The 27,198-nt window shown below is 37.6% G+C and overlaps 1 protein-coding gene across 2 annotated transcripts in view; it reads left to right on the top strand.

The window, feature by feature from the left end:
* PCSK5 (proprotein convertase subtilisin/kexin type 5) overlaps positions 1-27,198 on the top strand; it is a 427,474-nt gene that overhangs the window by 97,594 nt on the left and 302,682 nt on the right. For both annotated transcript variants that reach the window (XM_012759779.2, XM_012759782.2), the window contains exon 4: positions 26,999-27,142. In XM_012759779.2, coding sequence (XP_012615233.2) covers positions 26,999-27,142 — 144 coding nt within the window. The remainder of the gene's footprint in view (positions 1-26,998; positions 27,143-27,198) is intronic.

The following is a 27,198-nucleotide window of genomic DNA, read 5'->3' as shown; positions in this document are numbered from 1 at the left end:
TAATCAGTTTGCCTAATCATTTGATGCTGGTCCACTGAGGGTACATAGCAGAACTTTATTTAATTGGTACTTGCCAATTAACTTACATTGATTATGATCATTATGATTTCATTGTCGCACGTGATGATTGTGATGAAAGTGGCTATATTAAAGTGTTGTTAACCTATAAGTAACTAGTTGACATGCTCCCAAAAGAGGCCAATAACTAATGATCCACTTGGAAAAATCACTTTTGATAACATCTGTTCCTGCCAGTGCAAATTGTTACAACTTTTTATGAAACTCCTTGAGCAAGATATAACTTATTTCATACTGGTAATTTATCTTTTCAGCTTTACTTTCAAAGAGTAAAAAAATAACATGCATAGTTTGGCCCTTTGGGCTACACTCTACCATGATGAGTGGGTCTATTAACAGAAGCAGTGTTGTTTTTATCAAGATTTTAGCTAAGATTTTTCTTTAATCAGTAACTCATTTTCTGCAGGAGAGCAGATAGTATTGACCCTTGAACTCACTTAATCTGTGGTTGTCTTCTTGAACATGTTGATTCACGTTCTTTTATCAAACAGCCTCTCTGAATTTCTCATTTTTAATTTACTTTTCACTCAGTATTGGAATCAGTTCTAGCGATCAAGGCACTTTTTTTGGCTTATGCTAGCCTATCTATCCGACAATAGGTAGGGTTTTTTTTCAATAAATGTCTGTTGATATAACGTGAGAGAGAGTCTCGCTCATTTAGATTTTATCATTTTCCCAAATCACAGAACGTGAGTTTGGCCATTTTCTAAAGGTGATGGTGCTTTCAGATGTTCTGTGTTGAGAATTCAGATTCTAAAATTATCTGAGACAGGCATCTGGAATACATCTTTTCCTTAATTTTGATTGGCAGTGAACTTGGCCAGGAAATTAATGGAGTAAAAGGAATGATACTTAGCGAACCAGGGATGAGAAGAATCAGAAAGAAGAAAACTCTAAATTGCCTGGGGAGTAGAAAGTATTGATCTTCTTCAAATAGAATGCACATCCACATCAATATGATTTTTCCCGGTTTTTCCAATATAAGAAGATCCTTGGGAGGCTGACTGAGCCTAGGAGTGGCATTCCAGGCTAGTGATGTATAGTCCAATATGCAAACAATTCGAACTCAAAGAGCTGCTTCACACCAGAGGAAGTCAAATTACAGCAAGACAAGTGGAAGAAAACCATTAATTACAGAAATGGGATTTGATTACTTAATTGCATAGATCAGGATCAAAATTGGGTTCAGAATGCAGAGGTGTTATTTTTTTTGATGGTGGATGATGTGGTCAAAGTGAAAAATGCATTCACTGATTATTCTTTCCTTGATTAAAAAGAGGGAGAACCTGATGAGAAACTTAATTTCTTCCTTTCTGCTAAGAAAGAAATTAGTCAGTTTGTCTGGATAGTGTCTATTCAAATATTTGTACAAGATTTACAGAATAATCTTAAAAAGACTACTTGGGAGAAGTGTAGCTTTTGTTTTCTTTCTTTTCTCTTTTAGTTTCCTGGTGAGTTGAATTTGACCCTTGTAAAAAGCCTGCTGGTATAGAAATTCTGATCTAGACATAGAAAATTAGCATGTCTGAAGCAAAGCAAAACAAATTATGCCTAGGTGGCATAGAGCTGTGTTCTCTAATGATCTCTTTGCATCATTTCCCCAAGCTTAGTTAAATTAGTGCCTTAAAAACTTGGTGTTTGGGTTAGTTACTTGATGATAGGGAAATCATTTTCATCTTTTAGCAAACTAAAGAAATTCAGCAGTGCTCTCAGCAGTAGTAAGCTAAGCATAGCAGGTCCACATTTTTTTTTTAGCTCATTAATGTTTGCTGAGATGTTTCATATGCGCATTCCCATTTTTCTTCTGTGTCCATGTTCTGTATTCCAGGCCCTTCCACTGCACATCCATGCATACCACACAAGCACACAGAAACAGATGCTGTGCATGTTTTTGCAATTAGCGCTTACTCTGAATTAGGTGGTCTTTAAGAAGATACTGAAGAACAGCTCATAGACCACCAAATTAGAATGGGCCCGAAATGTAACTCAATTTAAGCCTCATACGTTTTCAGTCGCTAAAAATATGCTCCACTCAGATGGTTCTTTCTGTAATGAGTAATTCTGTTCAAAAACACTTCCTTGTACTTTATCAGAAACTTATGTCGCTTGGTCTAAATTCCAGGTTGGCATCACATCTGATCCTTATTTCATCTGCTTACACAGCAAATATTATTGAACCTTTTTGGAAAATTTAAAGCAAAAGTTCAGAGACTAATATATGGTGAACGCCCATGTCCCTGTTACCAACTTCAATAATTATCAACTCAAAGCTAATATTCTTTCATTTATTGCACCCTCCACTCTGATTATGTTAAAGCAAATAGCACACTTCTTTTCATTTCATCACTGAATAGTCTAGTATGTATCTCTTTAAGATGACCATTTTTATAATAAAACCATAATATCAATATCACATGTCAAATTAGTTTTTATATTATAAAATATTATATTATAATATTTATATTATCAAATCTCCAGTCAATTTTCAAATTTCCCCTACTGCGGGGAATTTTCTTTGTGATTTGAGTCAGGCTCCAAATAAGGTTCATACATTGTGAGTGATTGATATATTTCTTAAATCTCCCTTATTCTATAGATTTCTCTCCATTCTTTTTCCTTTGAAAATTTTTGCTTGAAGAATCTGTGTTATTTCAAGCTTCATGTGATCTTGATTTTGCTGGCTACATTCTCAGGGGTTAATTTAGCAAGTTCTAGCTCTGATATTATCAGTAGACTGGTAAAGGCTCAAGTTCAAGTTCAATTTTATTTTTGAAAGAATGAGGAAAGATTACTGCCTACTTGATGGTGTGTACTTCCATCTGGAGGTCTGCTTGTCTTTGTTCGTAATATTAGCAGCTGCCATTGCCTAGAGATCATTTAAGTATTCATTAAGGTTTGCCAAATAGTGATACTCTCTTTCTATTATTTCTTCTTCATCTACTTGCATAGAATACTTTTATAAAGAGACATTTCTCATTTGTCATTTGGTACAGTGAGATACAGTTCTTACAGGAAAGGCAAGATTAATACTCAATTATTTTGTTTTATTCATTAGGGGCTAATTCCCTAGCATTCATTCACCAAAGGACATCAATGAAGTTTTTTTTCTAGTTTCATTATCAATTCATGGACTTCACCATATTTGATGTGTTTTATTTCATTGAAGTTAAAAACATTATTCTTGCTTAAATTGTCCCATCTTTGGCTAGTAGGAAAGAAACCATTCAAATTGGCTTCCTAGGTCCTTTTCTAATTTTTAATTTTTTTTTTCTTAGAGATAGAGTGTTTAAGTCTCTCTGCCACCCCCAGGCTGGAGTACCGTGGCTCACTGCATCATAGCTTACTGCAGCTTCCATATGCTGAGCTCAAAGGGTCCACCTGCCTCAGCCTCCCAAGTAGCTAGGACTATAGGTGTGCACCACAATGCCTGGCTGATTTTTGTTTTTTAATTTTTATTTTTGTAGAGATAGGGTCTTGCTACGTTGCCTACGCTAGTCTGAAACTCCAGGCCTTGAACAAACCTCCTGCCTCAATTTCCCAAAGTACTGGGACTATAAGTGTGAGCCACTGCACCTAGCCTAGGTCCTTTTGATGTGACCTCAGTATTTTTACTTCTGGCATGACAAACTCTCATACTTATTTTGTAAATTTCCTGTTCCACATCTGAAATAAACCATTTCTCCAAAAAACCCTTGTTCCTTTTTTTTTTTTTTTTTTTTAAATCGATATATAGAGATCACAACGTGAGTGCTAAGATTCTCATTGCTATCAGGTTGGTCTTTAGAACTTTTCAGTGAACAGAGTTGGGCATGTGCATTTTTTAATATATAAAATAACTCATGAGTTTATGCAGATATTTTCAATATAAAATCAATTTTGCAGTGCTTGTAAGATTTACCCTCACCAGTTTTACATCTGCATATTTTTCCTATGCTGAAAATTCTGTTCTCAGTGTCACCAACACAATTACTCTTTGGTTTTTATCTCACACTATATACAACATTATCTCAGAGTAACAGTACTACTACCAGCACTGTGATAGCTACCAATAATTCAAATTTCATATAGTTCTTTTTGTCCTTAAAAACACGTATGTCATGTGGTCAGATTATTTGTTCTAAATTACTGGGAATATTTCTCTTTCTGCAAGCATTTTGAAATGGCTCTCATGCATCTGAGAAATCCCAGAATCTGTTTAAGATCAACCATCTTGAGTCCTTTGAAAACCATCTTTGTTACCTATTACATGATTTTAAGTCTACTCTACTATTAATAATGTAAGTTTTTTCTTTTTTTTTTTTTTTAACGTGTTTTAGTTTATGTTCTCTGTCCTGTAAATGGAAGGTTAGGAAATATTACAAAGGTATGCATTGCTGCAGCTTATATAGGCAATAGTAGATGGAAGGTGGCACAACCATCTGTTCCAAAAACCTGATGCCCTGGAAATGAATACTCTATCTTGAAGGGATGACATTAACTCCACTAGGTCTGTGCACAATAGTGGATAATTATGTCTCCTAATGCACCTATTTTAGGAAAGAGTGTGTTAAACTTGCCATTCTTTATTAGATTGAAAGATGAGGTAAAACAGGACTGGAAACATTTCTAATTGTAGAATTTTGTCCAAGAAAATGAAAGATTAAAGAGCTCCATAATGATCCAAGCTGATTCATCTTGGACAAGTGAAAGGGAATGTGCAGTGAGCAAATCATTTAAACTAGTTGTACACACTAATGAGCATTGAATTTGTTCTATCCTCCTAGGACTTGAGAACTAGGAGTTACTACAGACTGCTCAATAAAGGCATTAATTTAATGTGTAACAGAAGAGAAAATGAAGGAAAGAAACAAGAAATGTAATTTCCACAGAAACAAGTAAATTGGTAATGATTTTATTCATTCAACAACATTTACTGAGCTCCTCCTACGTGTCAGGCATAATTCAACTTGCTGAGGATAGCGGAGATGAAAGGGTTATGCACTCTTCTCACTAGCAGGTTGTGGTCACACTGTGAAATTGCTAACTTTATGTAATATCCAACAGTATAATGCATGCATACACAAAATACCGTAAGACCCTTGCAGGTATATTTTGATGTTGTTAGGATCTTTGATTACATGAGCCTCAATTCCTGACATCTTATATATACACATGCTAGATATTGAAATTAAGCAATGATACTGGGGAGGATTTCTTTGCAGGTAAATGAACAATTTTCACACAATTATTGCAAAAATTGCTTCCCATGGAACACTACTTCTAAGGATTTTTAATAGGCAAAGTCAAGTTGTTTGGGACATAGTGGTTTGAACAAACTTAACGAAGATTTCTTTACTGCAGGACTTCTCCTGGACTTCATTATCATAATATGCTTTGTGAATTGAAAAGAGAGGGATGCAAATAGGCAATATTTATTTCCCTAACATAGTTACCTGTTTTTCCAGAGGATACACTCTACGCAACACATAGTTTCAATTGAGGTTGAATTGTAAATCATCAGGAAATTCAATCCAAGCTGGGAGAAGGGGAAAAAAGATGAAAGAGGGAGGGAGTGTACGGGCTTCTGTAACTCCTGACTGGTACACCTCACTTGATCTGGGAGGTAAAGCAGGTCTCTAGGAACTCGGTTCTTTCTGCCACTCAGTGTAGCTCCGATCTCTCCAGTTGCTGGGTTCGTTCTTAAACAAGCTTTCTGCTCGTGGTTGTAAGCTAGCTGTCTGTAGTTCCTAGTTCGAGTCTAATGGGAAAAAAAGAGTGCCTTTGCCTTGGTATGCAGAGAAAAATTCTTGGGAGTACATATTTTCTTTTCCATCTCTCCTCAGCTGTTTCTGTATTGTCATTGTTTTCTGACCAGTGACCCTTAGCTGCCTTGTTGGATACCTTTGGGACAAGGTGGTTTAGAAGGAGAATTCTATGTAAGAAGTAGCAAGAGCCCACAGAGGGACATGAGGCTTGAGGAAGGAGGTCATCCCATCCCAACAGAAATCTCGGGGCATGGATGGACATCCTTGTCACATGCTGTGATGAAAAGCTCTAGCCAGACAGCTGTCAGGAAGAGAGAGCCGGCAGGCTGCCTCGCAAGGGCGAGCTCAGCATTGGTCAAAAGGACAGTGGGTGGTGGGTAGGCCCTGGCCTAGCTTCCAGGTGACTCCTATTGCTGCTGCTGGAAGCGACTGCCTCTCCCCAGATCATCTTGCAGTGGATCATCGCGGCCTGAGCTCTGTGCTCTGTACTCTTGGGGCCTGATCTTTACATAACTTTTAAAAACTTGTGCCTGTGATGGGTTCCCCCCCACAAGAGTTTGTTTTGATAGCTTTGAAATCTACAGACAAGTTGAAAGAATAGTAAAATGAACACATACATTCCATTCCCCTGGATTTACCAAAAGGTAATGTTTTCTCTCTTCATACACCCTCCCAACACATACTTCTCTCCACCCTGAAAATAAGTTGCAGACATTGTGCAAGTGCACTCGTAACTATTTCAGAATTCATCTCCTAAGAATGATATTCTTCTATATAACCAAAGTACAGTCCTCACTTCTAAGAAAATTAATGATGATTTTATTAAAATTACTGTCTATATTCACATTTCTCTAGTTGTCACAATGATTTTTTTTTTAATAGATCTATCACTTTTGATCTAGAACTCAAGGTGGGTTAGGGAGGGTCCTACATTGTCATTATTCGTTCCATTTCTAAACTGCTTTAGTCTAGAGGAGCTCACCTCCCTTACTGGAGTGTATGTGACGGGGTGAAGATGAGGAAGGGAATGAGTGGTCTTTCATGTTGATGATTTTGATGAGGCAAGGCTTGTGGTTTGTGGAATACATCTCACTTTGGATTTGTATGATGGTTTTGTTCAGGGCTAAATGAGCGGTTAAACATTTTTGGCATGAAAACTCCCCAGGTGAGATCATATCTTTGTCAGTGGTTCACATCAAATGGTATAATGTCAGAAAGCACATTTTTTTGATGATGTTAGCTTCTGTTCACTTGGTTGGTTGAGGTGATATCTGCTAGATTTCACCTGTATTGTGAAAGTACACTTTGTCTTTATAATTAATACGATATCTGAGGGGTGATACTTTTGAGGTATGTGCATATTCCTATTTCCTGTCAAACTCTTCCTGAGAGTTTAGCATGTATTGATGATTCCTCCCCAAATTAATCATTATGTCAGTGGTTGCAAGACGTTGATTTTCTAATTCTGTAATCCCTTATTCACTCTGCTTTTAAAAAAAAATGTTATTAGGAACTCATGGATTCTTTTCAACTGTAGTAATTCATTTATAGGCATTACTGACTTTCTTTTTTCGTTCTTAAATTGTCCCAAGTTTGATGAGTGGGAGACCTTTCAAGTTGGCTCCTGTGTCCTTTTGAGACATCCCTGACAATTTCTTAGCATTTCTTCTTTTATAGCACAACAAAATGTTCACCTTCTATTTTCTCTTCCCAGACCTAGAAATAACCATTTCTCCACTAGATGGTTTCTTTTGTTGAGGAATGATATTTAAAAATCAAGGGATTGGTGATAAGGATGTCATTGGCTCTGATGTCCTTTTTCAGTGGACAGAACTAAGAATAGATATCTGGAGTTCATAGTGGTACCTCCAATTGCAATCCAGTACCACAGGTTTCTTCTTCCTTACCCATTTCATATTTTTCTCCCTTTTTCCCACAGTGAGAATCATGATTCTTAACCACATCTGTAAATTTACCACCAGACATACAAAATAGTGCTGGAATTACCACACCAATACCACTACCAACAACAGGCCTGTTTAAGTAAAATTTAAGATTTCTTTTTGTCCTTAGAATATATTCCATTGAGGCAATACAGTAAGACTACTTGTTTCAAAAGTTTCTTGAATAAATCCTTTTTCTCTATGATTATATCATTAATTTCATACATAGGTTAATTTGGTTTTGTTCTGTTCAGTTTTATAGCTCTCTCCCCCATCTTTCTATATTTAATTTTATTAATTTACTTAATTTTATGTCAGAATATGTAAAACATATGGTTCAAAGTAAAATATGTAGAATACTATATGCATTTTTTTCCATTTTGCTTTTATCACTTAATCTATTCCTGGAAATCACCCTATAGTAGTTAGAAATTTTTATTCTTTTTCACAGCTACATTGTGGTAGAGTTACCATAATTTATTTAATTAGACACCAATTATGGGGCATTTAGGTTATTTTCCAATATTTTGTTTTTAGAAATAAATCCAGATTGAATAACCTCGTACACATTTTTTGTTGTTGTTATTGGAGTTATATTTTCATGGTAAATGCCTAGCAGTAGAATTGCTTAGTCAAAAGGTAGAAGCAAATATAGTTTATTAGATATTGCCAAATCCTCCTCAATAGGGCTAGAATAGCTGACGTTCCCATTGACCATGTTTGAGAGCTCCTTCTCCCCCTTACCTGCCTGTGTTTGTTGTCAGTTTTTGGATTTTGGCTAGATTCATAGGTGGGAAATGGTATCTTGGTGTATCTTATTTGATATCAGAATCACAGCACTGCTTTGCCCCAACCCCTTGTTCTTGGAAATTTGAATTACTCTATTTTAGGAGTCAGATTTTGCTTTGTGGGATAATTTTAATGTGTTTTTCATCTAATAGAGACTTTTAAGCTCATTGACATTTATAGATATGGCCAATAAATTTAATCTCAACTGTCGTATTATTTTATGTTTATTATCTGGTTGATATTGCATTATTTTTATTGTTTGACTATGTGATCTGTTCCTTGCTTTTTTTAAATAGGTTTTTTTTTTTTTTGGTGGAGAAGAGGGTGGAAAGTTTATGGAAAAAATAATTTGCTTATTCTAGTTTTACCATTTCTAGCTTTTTTCTCCTTCTATTTTAAGTTTATTATTCCTACTTTGTCGGAACACATAACAAATACTCTTCTTCCACCCTGGTTCCCACCTTTGCTTTAATCTTGGATTTATAATTACATATATTTCCTGCTCACCATCAGTTCTTTTGCCAGGTAATTCTTGGTTAGTTAAAGCACATCCTCTACTAGATTACCTAGAAGGGGCTTGTAAGTGCAGTATACCTGAGTTCTTAATTGTATAAAATTTTTCTATAACTTTGGTACTTGAAGGATGGCTTGGCTGAATTTTTTTTTACCTTCCAAATGATCTTTTATTTATTTATTTATTTATTTGTTTATTTTTGGTCTGGAGGCCTAAGAGACATTTTTCCTGAAAGTGTGCTGTTAAAAATTAGAACAGGTACAAGCATATTAAATCTTCTTTGACCATTTTCTTTATTAGTTACTTTCTCTTGGGTACTTTCTACCTCTATGTTATTTGCTTTTTATTTGTCTTTTCTTATATTTATGCCTTTCCTCAATGCTCCTGATTGTATTTTCAGTTGAATCAGTCATCTCTTGGACACGTTACACTTTCATTTTTATTTGTAATATAATTTAGTCTTCAGTTTATTTCCAGAGTTAGTCAACTCTGCTTTTGCATTTTTCTGTTTTTTCTGTGCATATATGTTTTCAAAATTTTAATTTGAGCTGTATTTCCATATCTTCAGATTATGTTAGCATATTTCTTTTAGGTTCAGGTATTGTGTTACACTTTTGTTCTATTGCAGAATTTTGAGCAGAATTTTATCAGCTGTAATATTTTGATTCTCTTTTTATATTTTGTACTTATAGGAACATTGACTACATAGTTATCTACTGGTCTCTATTCATCTTGAAACATTTTCTTTTCTTAGGCCATGAGTAGCAGTTGTGTGTAGAAAGGTGAAAGTGTGGATGACTTATTGAGTCCCACGGTTTAAGAGAACATTTGTGTTTTAGTCCGGTTAGGGTCATTTGTTTTGACCAGTGTTTTCGAAGGGAGTTAGGGGAAGGTGGATAGTCTTCTGATTTTGTGATTCCCTTTTGTTTTTATAGGAATTCTACTTTTCATCTCTGTCTTGTCTCTTCCACCAAGTCTTCAAGGGGTGCCCCTTCGAGGTTACTCCCTCACTCCCAGAACTGGTGCCTTCCTGTAACTGCCATCTCTGCCGCTTTGCACAGTGAGCTCAGGGCTCAGGTCTGCTCAGTGTTTCCCCACTGCGGGGTGGGGGATGGCTTTCTCTGGATGAAGTTATTTTATCCATGTCCCACTATCACTGGGCTTCTGCTTCCTCCTTACTTTTCTGCTCAGTCTCCACCTGACTTTCTGCTCCACAGTGGTCTCAAGATTTAAGTATTTTTCTCCTACTTAGGTGTAATTTGAGGATCATATTTCCTTTCTCCTAGTTATGATGTAGATACATGCTAAAAAACATTTTTATAGTTGCTCCTTGTTGGACCTGGATGTGTGTTTTTGGAGGGTGCTTGGAGAGATTAAGATTTAGGTGGCTTTTATTATCCTATTGAAACCAAGATTAGATTCTCCAGCACCTATTCTGGATATGAGGGAAATGGAAGGCTACATATTTCCTCCTCTTTGCATTTTTACTATAGCCATCCTAATTCTTCCTTAAGAAATATAGATACGACTATTTAAAGTGGGAGACATAGGATAGATTATTATACTCTTGCAAAGTTACCTACTCTTTCTTAGACTAGTGGTATTAAGGGTTGCCAGACTTAGCAAATGAAAATAGAGCAGACCCTGCTTAATTTGAATTTCAGATAAACAATGAATAACTTTTTAGTGTGACTATCCCACTATATGGAATATATTTAAAAGGCGAAAGATTTATACAATCTGAAGAGACACCAGAGTATGGAATATATTTATACTAAAAATAGTTTTTTTTGTTTATCTGAAATTCAAATTTAACTGTGCATCTTGTATTTTATCTAGCAACTCTACTTTAGGGAAAGAAATGTTTGTTGCTATTCCTCACATTCCATTTGATACCTAATATAATACTTGGGATGGAGCTGAACATGAAGTATTTGTTGAATTACAGATACTAATTTAATTTAGTAGCAAACTTAATGATCATAATATGTGTTATTTCCTAATGAAATGCACAGATACACTAAAAAAAAAATTATTCTAGTTCTATTCAATCTCAGTTCAAGTTGAACTAAAACATTTATCTTTCCCATTATATGAACTGATGTTCTACTTAGTAATGTTGTTCTTTATGTTTGATTTTTCAAATCACCTTTAAAAATCCAGCTACCTTAAACTTTCTGTCACAATGTGAATTAGATATGTAAAAGAAAGACAGATCTTTTTTTTTTTTTTTTTTGAGACAGAGTCTCGCTTTGTTGCCCAGGCTAGAGTGAGTGCCGTGGCGTCAGCCTAGCTCACAGCAACCTCAAACTCCTGGGCTCAAGCAATCCTCCTGCCTCAGCCTCCCAAGTAGCTGGGACTACAGGCATTGCGCCACCATGCCCGGCTAATTTTTTCTATATATATTAGTTGGCCAATTCATTTCTTTCTATTTATAGTAGAGACAGGATCTTGCTCTTGCTCAGGCTGGTTTTGAACTCCTGACCTCGAGTAATCCGTCCGCCTCAGCCTCCCAGAGTGCTAGGATTACAGGCGTGAACCACCTCGCCCGGCTGAAAGACAGATCTTATATAGCTACCGGCTGAAAGACAGATCTTATATAGCTAGATAAGTACCGGCTGAAAGACAGATCTTATATAGCTAGATAAGTATATCAAAAGCTAGACAGATAGATACATGGAACAATTTCACAAAAGCTAATGAGTAACCCTATTTCAGACTATCTTTTTTCTCCTCTATCACTATACCATATTATTTTTTGCTTAATAGCCCTGACTTTATTTTTATGTAGCTGTGGCGATCATCTAATCTCAGGGAAGGTAAACTCTTCCTTAACCTTCGGGAATACATCGTGGGAGGTCAAAGCCAGCCATGGGATGCATATGCTCTTCACCAGGGATGGAGGAAGGGGTGCACCATTTCCCCACTTTTAGCCAAGCAACCACTACTGATGGGGCTGTCACTGAGGGACTTCTTTTCTCTCGTGAGGGAAAAGCCTTTGGTGACTTCTTCCTTTCTGCTTGGGATACTGGTGAGGGATGTAATACGAGGAGCTAAGGCGGTTACCTTGCGACCAGGAGCACTTGCAGAGGACAAAGAGCCAAAGACTAAGCACGGTGGCTGAGAATATAGAGTCTGGTTCCTTAGGGATGTCATGAACTTGAAATCACCTACTTACAGATCAGTTGAGTGATAATGCCTTTTTGGACTATGATTAGTTAGGTTTTCTTTTCCTTGTGGGTGAAAACATTCTAAACGAATATAAACTTCTCACGAGAAAGTAACTTCAGGAATGTATAGTTAAACCCATCCATTTAAAATAAAATCCATTTTATTTTTAGTTTTAGTTATAATCTTTGGGGTATTGTGATCTATCTCTTTAGTGTTCACTGTGCTCTCTCTTCCCTTCTACTGAAAAATAAGGTGTTGCAGAATAAAATGGAAAGGGCCACATTTGTCTGCTGTGTTGACTGAATAACTCTTTGGATCTCTGCAAACAATTCAACATTTTTCAGTGTCCTTCTCCACTTTTTCAACTTTGGAAATCCCTATTCTAAATCGATAGTGAAAACATTGCACTGTCAGACATGACAGTGTTTTGGAATACAGTTGTCTGTGAAATATTTATGTTAGTTACTGATGAAGAACTTGCTAATTTGATGGGTAGAAAAGAAAACTTGCTTGGAAAACTGTGTCCCAAAATATGTGTGTGAGATTGGTGAGTGTGCTATGGATAGCTATTACCCTAGTATTGAATTTAATTGTGTTAACATTATTTCTTTCATTAGTGAATGGGGAAAAATGGGGCTCAGGTTACAAGAGCAGTATTCTAGTTTACTCTGAATGTGCCACTGTGAGAGTTAGGAGTTATTGTAGAGAAAGTTCAATGTCCTTACCTATAAATGGAGATACGCCACTATGTTTGGATAGTGACTTCTCTAGAATTATCATTTTTCTCTAACATAAGAAATTCTGTTGGATGCTATTAAAGCAAGTTTCTTGGTTAGACTCTTAAAAGGATTTGACATTTTTTATTAATAAGAAAAACATTTGCAATTACATTTTCTAGTGTAGGATAAAAATGACTTTGTTTTCTTGCTCATTACACTCTAGGGTCTGGAGAGAAATCTCACCAGGTCGAAGAGGCAATCTTCTCTGTAGGTTCCTTTATTGAGTGGCTAATCAAATGCATTTTGGAATGCTTCATCTTTTTGTGAAACCTCTACTGCATACCCTAGACATATTATTGGCCTGTCCAAGCAAAATATGTCATTATCCTTGCAAGAACTTTGTAGATTTGATGCTAGTTTACATCTTCAGGCAGACAATGAAAGCGAAGATGTCAGGTAGATTCAGACAATTATTTTTATTCAACCTAGAAGGAATAATATTAAAGCAGTCTTTTTAGTAGCTATCTGAATTGATTTTGCTGACTATCAGAGGTGAGATTGTTTTTGCTTTGCCCTGTAAATAGATTTATTTATAGCTCTCCAAATCCTATCATATTTCAATTGCTCATAGCTTTTTACTGAAGGCTGCACCTCTTTGTAGGACTTCGCAGAACTTCTGAACAGTAAAAGCCACTTCAGATTCCTTAAGTCAACCCCTCAAACTCCTGTAGATTAGACAATCTCAAGCAAGGGACATTTACAACCAAAGACAAGTCACAGAGGTGGCATATATAAGAAGAGGATGCAGAGGGATGGAAGAGGAGGAAAGGATCAAATGCACATAACGGAGAAGTCATGCACTTTCAAGTGATGATTAGATAGTCTTGGCTCCTTCAAGACTAAGAACCACTTAAACTGTCTTAATAGATGGATATGTCATAGCAATAGTGTATATCACTCTTTATTGCTGTAAGTTTTGCCATAGAAATTCTTTTTGTTTTAAAATTTATTTGAAATTTGAAAATATATTTCGTTTTGTCTTTTTAATCTTAAATGGCAATAGGTCTGGAACTTCAATTTTGCTCTAACTTGCTCTTCCATGGCTGGAGTTTATTACCCAATATTTATAAGAGCCTCTTTTTAAAATGAAGTTTTGGTGTTCATTGAATAAATGTCAACTCAATAACAGCAAAATTGTAAAGAACCCAGAGTATAAATTTAATAACATATTCCCCTTAATGCTATCCAAGGTCTCTTTTTTAATTTCCTTCATTACTATGACCATGATCTCTAATTAGGTTGTTTGTCTTATTTGTCTACTTATTTATTATCCTTCTACCCCAATTTGAATATAAACTCTGTGAAGGTCAGATTATGTGTTTGGTCATTCCCTGAGAAAGACTCAGCATCTAGAAGACTTTTAATAAATACTGCTTGGAAATTTTAAAAAATAAACACATGTAAGTAAATGAATAAATAAATGTTTGGCATTTTACAGATGTAGAGTAACTGTAATGTAACTGCCATTCCTCTGGCTATTATGGGATAAAACAATTATACAATAGACATATATGCTTCAGGAGGACTTGCAGATAACTCAACTGTGACAAACACACGTTAATAACTAAATCCTACACATAAGCTTGAAAATTCTTTAACTGTTCATGGGAATGAAAACGCCGTATTAACTTCTGTGTCAGTGAAACCTTCCAATGCCTCTTGTCCCAGTAGACACCTGATAGCAACTGTATGGGAGTCCCAAGCAAGAACCACATAGCTGATCCTACACAACCCATAGAACTGGTGGTAATAATTGATTATTGTTTCCAGCCATTAAGTTTTTGAGGTAGCTGGTTTGTACAAGATAAGAAGAACAAAAAGTTGACAATGTAAACTTTAACTATTGATACTAAGGATTTTTTTCTCCCTTTCTAAGCAACACACTTTTATTTGAGGCCATTAAGTATGGTAGACCTATTCTTTGATTGTATAAAAACATACAGAGTAGTTATACCTGAAGAATTCATGTTTCTAGGAAGAAGAAAAGACTTATGGGTGTCAAAGTGAGCTAGTGTATTCATAAGAAAGCAAAGTGGAATTGAGATTTTGTCTGCAACTAGCTACAATTCATGTGGGTCTTGCCTACCCTACCTCTTCTGATATGACTGCTTGATTTTCAGAATAAGAATGTTGGCATTCCGATAAGATTACACGCTTTTTTTCATAGCTTCTATGCCATGGTTGCTACAGATTTCTTGAAGAAATAAATGTATTTGGGGTAATAACTTATTAGAGGGCATTGAAAAACCCTTCAGAACCTTGAACCTTCAGAATATTTGGAAAGTTGAGTCAGTAATCTCATAGATCTAGAGAGAAAAAAAGTCCAAAAATCTGATAACTAGAATATACTTAGAACTCACGAAAATTAGGAAGAAAAAATCAAATAACCCCATTAAAAAGTGGGCAAAGGACTTGAACAGAAATTTTTCTAAAGAAGACAGAAGAATGGCCAACAAACATATGAAAAAATGCTCAACATCTCTAATCATTAGGGAAATGCAAATCAAAACCACAATGAGATATCACTTAACCCCAGTGAGAATGGCCTTTATCAAAAAATCTCCAAACAATAAATGCTGGCGTGGTTGCGGAGAGAGAGGAACACTCCTACACTGCTGGTGGGACTGCAAACTAGTTCAACCTCTGTGGAAAGCAATATGGAGATACCTTAAAGCGATACAAGTGAATCTACCATTTGATCCAGCAATCCCATTGCTGGGCATCTACCCAAATGATCCAGTGACACTCTACAAAAAAGACACCTGCACTCGAATGTTTATAGCAGCACAATTCATAATTACAAGGCTGTGGAAACAGCCCAAGTGCCCATCAATCCAAGAATGGATTAATAAAATGTGGTATATGTATACCATGGAGTACTATTCAGCTCTAAGAAACAATGGTGATATAGCACATCTTATATTTTCCTGGTTAGAGCTGGAACCCATACTACTGAGTGAAGTATCCCAAGAATGGAAAAACAAGCACCAGATATATTCTCCAGCAAACTGATATTAACTGAGTAGCACCTAAGTGGACACATAGGTACTACAGTAATAGGGTATTGGGCAGGTGGGAGGGGGGAGGGGGCGGGTATATACATACATAATGAGTGAGATGTGCACCATCTGGGGGATGGTCATGATGGAGACTCAGACTTTTGGGGGAAGGGGGGGAAATGGGCATTTATTGAAACCTTAAAATCTGTACCCCCATAATATGCCGAAATAAAAAAAAAAGTCCAAAAATCTGAAGAGACTTATTTGAAATCCCATATCCCTTTTATTTTTATATATAATTACAACAAACTAATAAATCTTTCTCTCCTTAGTGCCTCATTTAGAGACTCTGCTGCTTTACATGTTGAGTTTAAACCAGTTCAGCTGTGTTCTATTAAGACAGTTTAAGTGGTTCTTAGTCTTGAAGGGGCCAAGACTACCTAATCATCACTTAAAAGTGCATGACTTCTCTGTTTTGTGCATTTGATCCTCTCCTCCTCTTCCATCCCTCTGCATCCTCTTCTTATATATGCCACCTCTGTGACTTGTCTTTGGTTGTAAATGTCCCTTGCTTGAGATTGTCTAATCTACAGGAGTTTGAGGGGTTGACTTAAGGGATTTGAAGTGGCTTTTACTGTTCAGAAGTTCTGCAAAGTCCTAGAAAGAGGTGCAGCCTTCAGCAAAAAGCTATGAGCAACTGAAATGTGATAGGATTTGGAGAGTAAACCTGCATATGCTATTTTACTGTTTATTTGTCTGTCTTTCTGTCCATCTGTTCGTTTGTGCATTCATTCATTTAAGAGACAATGATTATGTTGTCAAACCCTGATTGCAGAATGAATGAAGGTTTGGAAGGATGTTATTTAATTATTTAAGTATATCCCCGTGCTTCATTATTTGCTCAACTGAAAAATGGATTGTTTTCTCACCTGAAAAATAGCTGCTCTGCTGTTATGTTTCATAACAATATTGTCATTTGTGAAGTAATATAAATGAAGAAGGATGACATAGTAATAAAATTGCATTCCAGTATTTTCAAATGATGTTCACATTTCCTCTCCTCAACCTTAACTGTCTTCAACACTACAAAAATTATTTCCCATCATTTTTTCTCCAAAAAAAATTTTTTTGTGACTTTGAAGAAGTAAAAGTAGTGAGAGCTGAAGCCAGTTGGTTGTGCTTATCCAAACCATACTGCATTCTACTCATTTTAAAGAAGGGAAAAAGTACTCCATTCTGATAACACCATTTCCTGAGACCTCAGTGAATAAAAAGGAGGCAGAGGTTTCTGAGCAGATTTATGCATAGAGGGAACCCAGAGGGTGAAGAGTTCTTTGCAAGCAGAATTTAACATGTTTTGCAAACAATGTAAACAAAAAAATTACATTTTAGAAAAAAAAATGAGGGTTGCTTCCTGCTAATGTTCCCATAATTATTAAATAATGCAGCTCAGTTGCTTCCAAAATTCATTTTTATGACCTCCAGCATAGAGATAGTTTCTTGGCTTGTAGGCACTTAAAGAAAACATTTTAATTGAAATCATCCCTAAGCAAACACAATTTACTAATTTACTAATCGCCCAATTTGGGGGAGAGAGTATATATTAAGAAATAGTTGGGTTTTGATTCATAGTCAACCAGGAAGAAAGTCATCTGGCAAAACTGAGTTTCCCCTGAACTTGTGGAAAAATTGCTGAATGACCTAAAAGGCCAGACAGTATTCAAATTGAGCCATATACCAAAAACCAGAGATGAGCTGAGACATGTTCGCTTTTTTTCATGCCCTGTGTTTTCCAAAGGAAACAGACTTCTGCACCCCTGAGCTCCTCCCCTGAGAGAAGAAATTTTCTACCAGGCCTGTGGGGGGATAATATCTCACCTGTCACTATGTTAAATCTCTTCTGACTTCTGCCAGGAGGATGGAAGATTGTTAAGTGGCACATGAGTACAATCAACACCCCCAAATTCCCTATGAAAGCTTCAGTCCCTGCACATTTCCTATGCTCTTTCTTGGACCTTTTCATTGACAAAGTTGAATCATTGGGTGCCCTCTTGTGAGTCCATGTGCAGAAGACAAAGATCTAGATCATATTTGTACTTTTTTTATTACCTGTATTATATGTCTTGACTATATCAATGATCCTCTTCTACATTTAATTGTAGAATTTACTTGTGCCTTCTCTCTTAATATTCTCTTTATATTTATTCATCAGGGTTCACCAAAGAAACAGAACCATTAGGATATATATATATATATATATATATATATATGTACATTTGGAAAGAGATTTATCATGAGGGATTAGCTCACGCGCTTTCGGAGGCTGAGAAGTCCCGTGCGTGATCTGCTATCTGCAAGCTCAAAGTGCAGGAAAGCCGGTAGTGTGGTTCCAATACGAGCCCCAAAGGCCTGAGAACCAGGGGAGCCAACGGTGTTAAGTCCCAGTCTAAGTGGAAAGGCCCAAGAACCTGTAGCACCAATGTCTAAGGGAAGAGAAGACAGACACCCCAGCTCTCAAGCAGATGGCAAATTCACCCTTCCTCTAACTTTTTGTTCTGCCTGGGCTCTCAACAGATTGGGTGATGCCCACCCACGTTAGTGATAGCCGTCTTATTTGTGTTTTTTTTTTATTTCAGCATATTATGGGGGTACAAATTTTTAGGTTTCAAATAATGCCCTTGCCCCTCCTCCCCCCACAATTCTGAGCTTTAAGTGTGACCATCTCCCAGATGGTGCACGTCTCACTCATTATGTATGTTTATACCCCCCACCCCCTCCCGCCCACCAATACCCAATTACTGTAGTGCCTATGTGTCCACTTAGGTGCTGCTCAGTTAACACCAGTTTGCTGGTGAGTATATGTGGTGCTTGTTTTTCCATTCTTGGGATACTTCACTTAGTAGTATGGGTTCCAGCTCTATCCAGGAAAATACAAGATATGCTATATCACCGTTGTTTCTTAGAGCTGAATAGTACTCATGGTACTATTATGTGTTATATGTGTGGTACACATATACCACATTTTATTATTCCACTCATGAATTGATGGGCACTTCTATTCAACATAGTGCTGGAAGTCCTGGCTATAGCAATCAGACATGAAAGTGGAATTAAAGGTATCCAAATTGGGGCAGAAGAGATGACCGTCTTCTTTAACTCAGTCTGTCTAGTCAAATGCTAACCTCTTCGGGAAACACCCTCACAAACATCCCTTAAGATAATATTTACCAGCTTTCTGGGCATCCCTTAACCCAGTCAAGTTGACACACACAGAATTAAACATCACACCCTTTAAATAAGTATCAGCTCACAAATTATTTTATTATAAACACTAAAGATTATAAAGATACAATAAGAATAATAATGCAAGTTCCATTACCACGAGTGGCTTGTCATTTCACTGGGAGTATAAAACACATATATTAACCAGAGATTACTGACATGAAGAGTGTTGGATGGGTGAGCAGAAAAACACTGGCCTTCCTGTGACAGGGATGTTTGACTGAACATCCCGGGATCTTAGCATTTACTTAGAATCATGCATTTGACACATTTAGGTGTTCCGTCTGCCCTTCCCTTTCCCAGTTTTACGGCCAGCTCTCTTCTCTTTTAGGCAAGCTACTTCATCATGATCCACTGATTTTTCTCCCGCCTTTCTGGTTTGGCTGACTTTTCTCAGGCTGATGACCTTGTATGTTAGAAGAATAAGCTTGTGCTGTGCAACAAACCACCTCCTGCTCACCTCTTCCGCCTTATCTCTTGCCATTTTTCTCATCTCCCACCTCACCTCTCGCAACATGTATCCTCCACGGGACTGAATTTTTTTGTTAGTTCCTGTAACACTCCAGTCTCTGATTCTTCTATACCTTAACCAAGATCACATCCTCTTCATCCTCACTTGCCCTATGGCTTGTCAGCTCATATGTAGGGGCTCAATTTAAATGCTGTTTTCTCTAGAAGTGCTTTCAGCCTTCCCATGGGTCCCCCTGAGTGGGTTCCATGTTCCCACAGTACGCTGGCAACCCCTGTGGTAACATCGAAACATGTGTTTTCGTAATTGCTTGTTTATCGCACGGACTAGCCTTCAAGTACTTGACAATAGGGGCAGTGTCACGGCCAGTGTAGCAAACGCAGTGTGGTAAGTGAGAAGGGGAAATGACAATAGAGATGGAGGCAGTGGTTTCAGACCTAGGTTTCTGAAACCTGACTTAGCTTTTGGACCTGATGTGTTAGAGATCGGCGTGAGTCCTGGCGGGTGCAAGGGCTGTACATATAAAAGGTAAGCTTGTTCTTAGTGCCACAGAAATACCCACTACGTTTTAGAATTGTTGGTTACCTGTGAGCACCAAGGCCAGGTAATATAGCTGAAGCCAGTTCTCCAAGCACTAATATAAGACATGTAAAGACTCTTTAAAGGAGACAGAAGATGTGTTTATTGGTTTATCAGTTTTTGTTTTGTTAAGTCTTCTTAAGACTGAAAGTTTTGAATTCATGATGGGTCAAGTTTAGAAAGATTCAAAGAAGATCACAAAATGTGCAAATGAGGAATGTTGTCCACTTAACTGAGGCTAAAGACCGCCCAGTTATCCTTGCCTGCCCTGCTTCGATTTCCTGATCCTCCACTATGAGTAGAATTTTGGAACTGGATTCACTGTTTTCCTCTATATAAGCATACTTTGTACACCACACCTTCTTCCATCTCTGATGTTTCCATTTTCTGATGTTTCCTTGGCATTTTGTGGGACACCCTTAAAAGTCTGTAGCTAAGAAATAATCTTATGTCAGAACTAAATTACAGTAAATGGGAACCATGGTTCTAGCAGAGTTAGAATACTGGCACACATGTGTGAAGTAAAACAGGATGATTAGCAGGAGAGCAAAACATTTGACCAATGTACCAAAAGCCAGTAGGACACCGTTTTCTTTTTCTCTTTGTACAGCCCATCCCCCCAGTCTTCCAGGCCCACGACCCCAAATGTAAAATATTGAGGTCATCTCAGCTATCCTTACAATCAATTGCCCTTTCAAGTTTGCCTGATCCCCCCCCCCCCTTCAAACAATGAAAAAACCCATCATCTTATTATTTTAAGATAATCTCTCTTCTTTTTCCTTTAAAAACTAAAGTATCCTTCCCCAAACTATTGGGAACACTGATGCTTCCTATCAATGTGCTATCATCAACAACATGATTATAACAACAGTAGCCAGTTGTTACCTACTTTATTTTCTTTAATCTTTATAGCAGTTCTCTGTGTTCAAACTACAGATAAGGCTTTAAGAATTTAGGTGACTTGACAAAATCATACAGCTGGAAAGTAGTGGAGGTGGAATTCAAACTCTGTTCTGCCTGATTCCTCTCAGCTCCTGTCCTTAGCTGCTATGCTGAGATTGCTGTTGTTGAAACTTACTGGGCTTCTGTGGAATTTCTGGATCATTTACAGATTGAATAATCATCGTCTGAAAAATTGGACAGTGGATCTGTTTTGGCCAGGGGCATTTTTTTGTGTGTATATGATAACCAAGGATTTGAAGTCCATCAAATTGACCCATAAATATAGCAGTAAACACTTAGAACTTAATGTAGCGTAATTTAGATTTTCCAGAATCAATAAAGGTACCTTCATTTTTGGAGGCACAGAATCTGTACTTCATGTACCCCAAAAAGAGTCCAAGAGTCAGCTTATGGACTTCCTCACAAAGGTCCAAAGTCTAGGTTTTTTTTTGTTTTGTTTTTTTTTTTTCTTTTTCAGTAGCATTGAGAAAGAAAAGTTAAAGAAAGTCTTCTCTAAATAAATGTAAGAGGGAATGAAACTACTGTCTGAAACTGCAAAGGGGAGAACTAAGCCTAGGGTAGTTTCTGAGTACTGAGAAGCAGATGTCGGACCCATTGGCTCCCATGACTTCCTCAGAAACGGAGCACGACTAACAATGGTGGGCTGTTTCCAATGGTGGGCTGGATCTGCCTTCTCAGAGCTAATGAAAGCTTATCATTAGATGGTCAGGAATTTTGTTGATTGTGGTAGTTTAAAATTGACCATAATGTGAGTATTTACATCATAGAATTTGTAAACCCTACAAATAAGGGCTATTTTTTTTTAAAGAACTAATTTACTAGCACATCATTGGCTATTTAATAAAGACGTGAGCTCCCTGTTATTGAAAGTATTCAATGAAATAAGGAAAAATTAGAAGGTCTTTCAGGTCTTAGACAGCTGTATTCCACTTGATCCCTTCAATGCACTGACCATAGTTCTAAGGCCAGTGCGATTTCTGTTATTTGAGTTTCTTTACTGGAACTGTTCTCCAATATCCACTCTTATCTACCCCTTATCTACCCTTATCTGAATTTGCTTGTGCTTGGCACTGCTTTAAGCCCTTTCTGTTTTAGTTTTTAACACCAGAGTTTCATATCCCTATGCTCTGATATCAGAGTGCTTGGGTTTGAGTTCTGGTTCTATTATTGACCAGCTATTTGAGGTCTGGAAGGTTACTGAGGCTGATTTTCTTTATCTGTTAAAAGCAAATGATAAAAGTACCTCTCAAAAATGGTTGTTCTAAGTCTTAAATGATGCTAATTCACATAAAATGTTTAGCATAATGCTTGCCTGTGGTAAGGATCTGATGTTAGTTATATTTGCACGTAAGGGAATATCAGTTATTTTTATTTCAATTTCTGACAACTCCTAAACTCCAAATTTTATGAAGAATTTCAAGTATATGTACACTTTGGTTGACTAGATGTGTTTCTTTGTCTCTAAACTGATTTTTGTGTATTTAATTCTATTTTCTTCACATCGTAGAGTCAGAGATGCAGTCTTTCGAGCCACTGTATGAGTAATAACGAACAACCGATAGTTTCAATGTTAACTGATTATCAACAGCATGTAAAATGGCAGTTCATTGGAAACCCTCAGAACTTAGAGAAGTTTAAAAAGAATGACACTGAGGCACCCCCACCCCAAGCCCTGTAGTCTGAAGAAAATGATAGCGAGAACATAACAAAGGTGTTTATTGAGCAACCACTGAGTTTAGGAAGACAAAAAGTGGACACATTAGAGTGGTTTATAACCCAAATAGCTCATAATTCTGGTTCGGAAAAGACCATTACTTAAACTCACAGAACAATTTCTTTAAACTTTCATTCTTAAAGAGAATAAAAGCTTTTATGGATAAGAAAGTGGAGACCTTTGTGGTAACCATTGTTTCTGCAGGCTATTTTGTAGTTTGTGTGTCCAGTGTTGTTCTTAAATACTTAATCATCTGTGCATAGAATATCATTGAAATAAAGAGCATTATGCAGAACTAAAGCTACATACATTTACTATACTATTTATCTTGAATATACTGTGCATGTGTATAGTTTTCAACAGCTTCAAATATGCTGGAAATTTCTGACTGGACCCTTTTTTGAACACCAGACTGTGGGCTGCACATATGGTAACATAATTCCAGACACTTGCCTTTAGTTCCAGTTCTGGCAGAGATCTTTTCACCATGGTTGACCACGTATGAGGGGGTCATGGCTACTACCTGTTCCCTTTGCCTTTGCATGCTGCTGTAACATAGATTCCTGGAAATTAAATAAAGCCTAGTTTAAAGATTATTTCAATCAGACAGTTAAGGAAATAATGAACTCATTTTTATCCTCGGTCAGTGTTGAGTGCCATCAGTATTTTCCATAGTTTTTGCGCTCTGGATACCTTGGGTTTAGGAAACAACCACATTAGAAATGCTTTTGGAAGTCTGGACCACTTGAAATGTATTTTTAAAAAATCCCCAAAACCTAGCACTCTCATTCAGTATTTAGGGTTCTGATTTAAGTGTCCTTTGACCTTATCATTCATTTGCAAGAAACACACCAGGCTTTGATGATGACGATGATGATGATTTTGCCTTTGACATTTTGACTACTTGATACACCAGATTATCCAAATGAAAACTCGTCAATTGAATATTTCCTCTCCTTCACCACCTACCATGGTGGCAGATACAAAGGAAAAAGAAAAAAGGTGGTTCAAGAATATTTAATGGCAAAATCAGACTCAACAGAAGCAGAGGTGGAAGAAAGAAACCTAATTGCTTCGTTGGTAACACACATGTTTTCCATAGACAGCTGGTTTTCTTCAATCTTCATAATTACAATTTCAGGCAGCATCCCTCTACTCTGGGACGGTGATCCCATTTGTGGTTACCCATTTCCTGTGCGCTTCCTTCCTCCGGCCCACCTCTTGGCCACATTAACATTACTTCATGTCACAATCGATACCGCAGGTGGCCACAGCGGGTTTTGAAAAGAAAATGAAATAAAAACCTGTCAAGGTTGCTTTGTGTTAAATTAAAATGTTTGCCGAGGAGAGGCCCAAACTCTTGGCCAGAAGGAGACTTGTGAAAAACGAAGGCATTTTGGAAATCGGCACTATTTCTTGCATTATCATCATCTCCGTTAACCAAGCATTAGCTGGCCTGAGTATTGCTGAAGAAGGCAGAGCAGTAAGCATTATGGAAATAAAGTTGAGGATATGCCTTCATTTCTGGCCAATATTTCTGAAATCCTAGGTTAGATTAGTTTAATGCATGATATCATAGGGGCTTATGATCAGGGGACAAAACTCACACCCAGGATTCAATAGTCAACAGCTCAGCAAAATTCGCTGAGTAGGGGTTGGATGGTGTAGGACAGAGTGTGTGTGTGTGTGTGTGTGTGTGTGTGTGTGTGCCATGCGTGTGTGTGAGTATGTGTGTGTGTGTTTCTGAGTTCAGGGAAGGGGAAAAAGGTGAATAGGCTGGAAAAGGCCAGATGGGAGAAGGTCCAGAGCTATGCCCTGAAAACTGGAGGAAGGAGGAGGGAGAGTGGATTTGGATCAGCAGAGAGTGGGTGCAGGGCCTCAAGTACCAGGAAGAAGTCAGGAAGGTGGGAAAAAATTGGAAATGTTCATAAAAATATGTAAGTCCCTATTCTTTATGCAATTGACATTGTCTATTATGAAAAAATGGGTTTATTCTTTCTTAGAAGGAATCCTTGAAACTATTCAAATGTATTTATAACATTTAACAAAAGGCAATCTCATGGGAGGTATAAAGTAGTTAAGAAATTCATATCAGGGGGCGTTGGAGGTATCTGTCGCTAGTTCACATCTAATTTTGAGATATCGGGTTTGGAAAAAAAGGAGCTTCTATGTAGGACAGACCTAGAATATTACCCGGGTCGTGGCCCACAAAGCCTCAATGATCTGACCTTGCCTTCTCTTCTAATTTGATGGCTCTTGCGCCATTCTCTCCCTCGTTCACTAAGCTTTAGCAATACCCATCTTCTTTCTCTTTCTCTGACACAGTAAGCTCTTCTCCACCTTACAGTCTTTGCATTTGCTTTGTTGCCTCCCAGGGCAGTTGTTCCTAGGCTTGTGGGCAGACCAGCTCTTTCTCCTCAGTCATGTCTCAGCTCTCATTTCACTTTTTCAGAGACTGGAGTCCTTCTTCTGACCAGTCCACCTACAGTAGTGTTCTCAGATCCCACAGCATGGGCCATAGCACTCTCCTCAACTTCTTTAAAACACAAGGAGCATTCTGAAGGGCCTTATTTGTTTCTTTATTTTCTGTCTCCCCATTAAGACAAGGACCTCATCTTCCTTGTTTACTGCCATACTTCAGCATGTAGTAGGCACTCAGTAAAATGTGTGTTAAATGAATCAATGGAGCGGGATCTCCATTTATGCTTAGAGCCCATAAAGCTTGACATTCTCATCTACTCCCCAAATGCTGAACTATATTACAAAGCAGGAAGAAAGTAGTGAATAGGGAAAGACCTGGGTGGCTTGTGTTTCTGTGGTATTATGTAGCAGTACGTCTCTTTTGCTTTGTTCCTCTAATGCTTCTGTCCCCAAAACCCAGGTGGCGGACCAGTACCAGTCAGTGGCCTGTTAGAAACTGGGCTATACAGCAGGAGGTGAGGAGTGATGGGACAAAAGCTTCATATGCATTTATAACCACTCCCCATCGCTAGCATCACTGCATAAGCTCCGCCTCCTGTCAGATCAGCAGTGGCATTAGATTCTCATAGGAGCATGAACCCTACCATAGGCTGTGCATGCCGGGGATCTAGGGTGTGTGCTTCTTATGAGAATTTAATGCCCGATGATCTGAGGTGGAGCTGAGGTGGTGATGCTAGCACTGAGGAGTGGCTGCAAATACAGATTATCATTAACAGAGAGGTTAGAGAGGTTTGACCACACAATAAATGTAATGCACTTGGATCATTCTGAAACTATCCCTCTGTGCCTCCCAGCCATGGAAAACTTTCTTGCATGAAACTGGTCCCTGGTGCCAAAAAGGCTGGGGACCACTGCTCTAAGAAGTCTTAAGAACCTAGAAAACAATGTCACTCAGAGATATTTCAAAGAGATGGACTTTAAAGGAACAGTTGTGTGGGTTGGACAAATGCTAGCAAATTATATCAGGAAAAGCTGCTGGCTTAATTCATTTTTCAGTATGTTTGTATGTTGTAGCCATTGCAGAATGAAATTACTACACATAATGAGCTAGAATTCTATGTTTTACAGCCAGCCCTTTGAAGCCCCCACACACATTTTCCTTTGTGGGGTACCTTTCTGGACTTCGCACTATTATTCTTTCCCTTCTCAAAGTAGTGCAGAGTGAGTCTGTCTACTGCCTATAAGTTATGGTACAATAGCCCTTGTTAATTTAGTGAAAGAGTTTGGAGAACCTGTTATTATTTCTTGTTTGTAGTACACTTTATTTTATGCCTTTCTGAGGGATTTATATGTATCAGAACTGGTGGCAGAGATTTCTGTTTCACTTGCTTTTTTACATCTTTCCTTCCTATTATCATGGTGGAAATCCGTGCTTCTACTTTACTGGGCAATCCACAAACTTGCTATCGATTTAAGGCATTATTTTAAGAAGTAGGTAATTCTCCCATCTCCTCACTATTTAGTAATCTTGCAATGTGTTCTTCCTTCTTCAGCACTGCAGTGACAATACACATCCCTGCCAATCAGACATGAATATTGAAGGAGCCTGGAAGAGAGGCTACACGGGAAAGAACATTGTGGTCACCATCCTGGACGATGGCATTGAGAGAACCCATCCGGATCTGATGCAAAACTACGTGAGTGTTTGCTGTGGTCGGAATGTCTTTCCTCCTGGGAAGCAGAGGAACTCATG

The sequence above is a fragment of the Microcebus murinus genome, chromosome 12 (assembly GCF_040939455.1).
Source record: "Microcebus murinus isolate Inina chromosome 12, M.murinus_Inina_mat1.0, whole genome shotgun sequence".
NCBI lineage: Eukaryota > Metazoa > Chordata > Mammalia > Primates > Cheirogaleidae > Microcebus > Microcebus murinus.
This window is presented reverse-complemented; position numbering and strand designations above follow the sequence as displayed.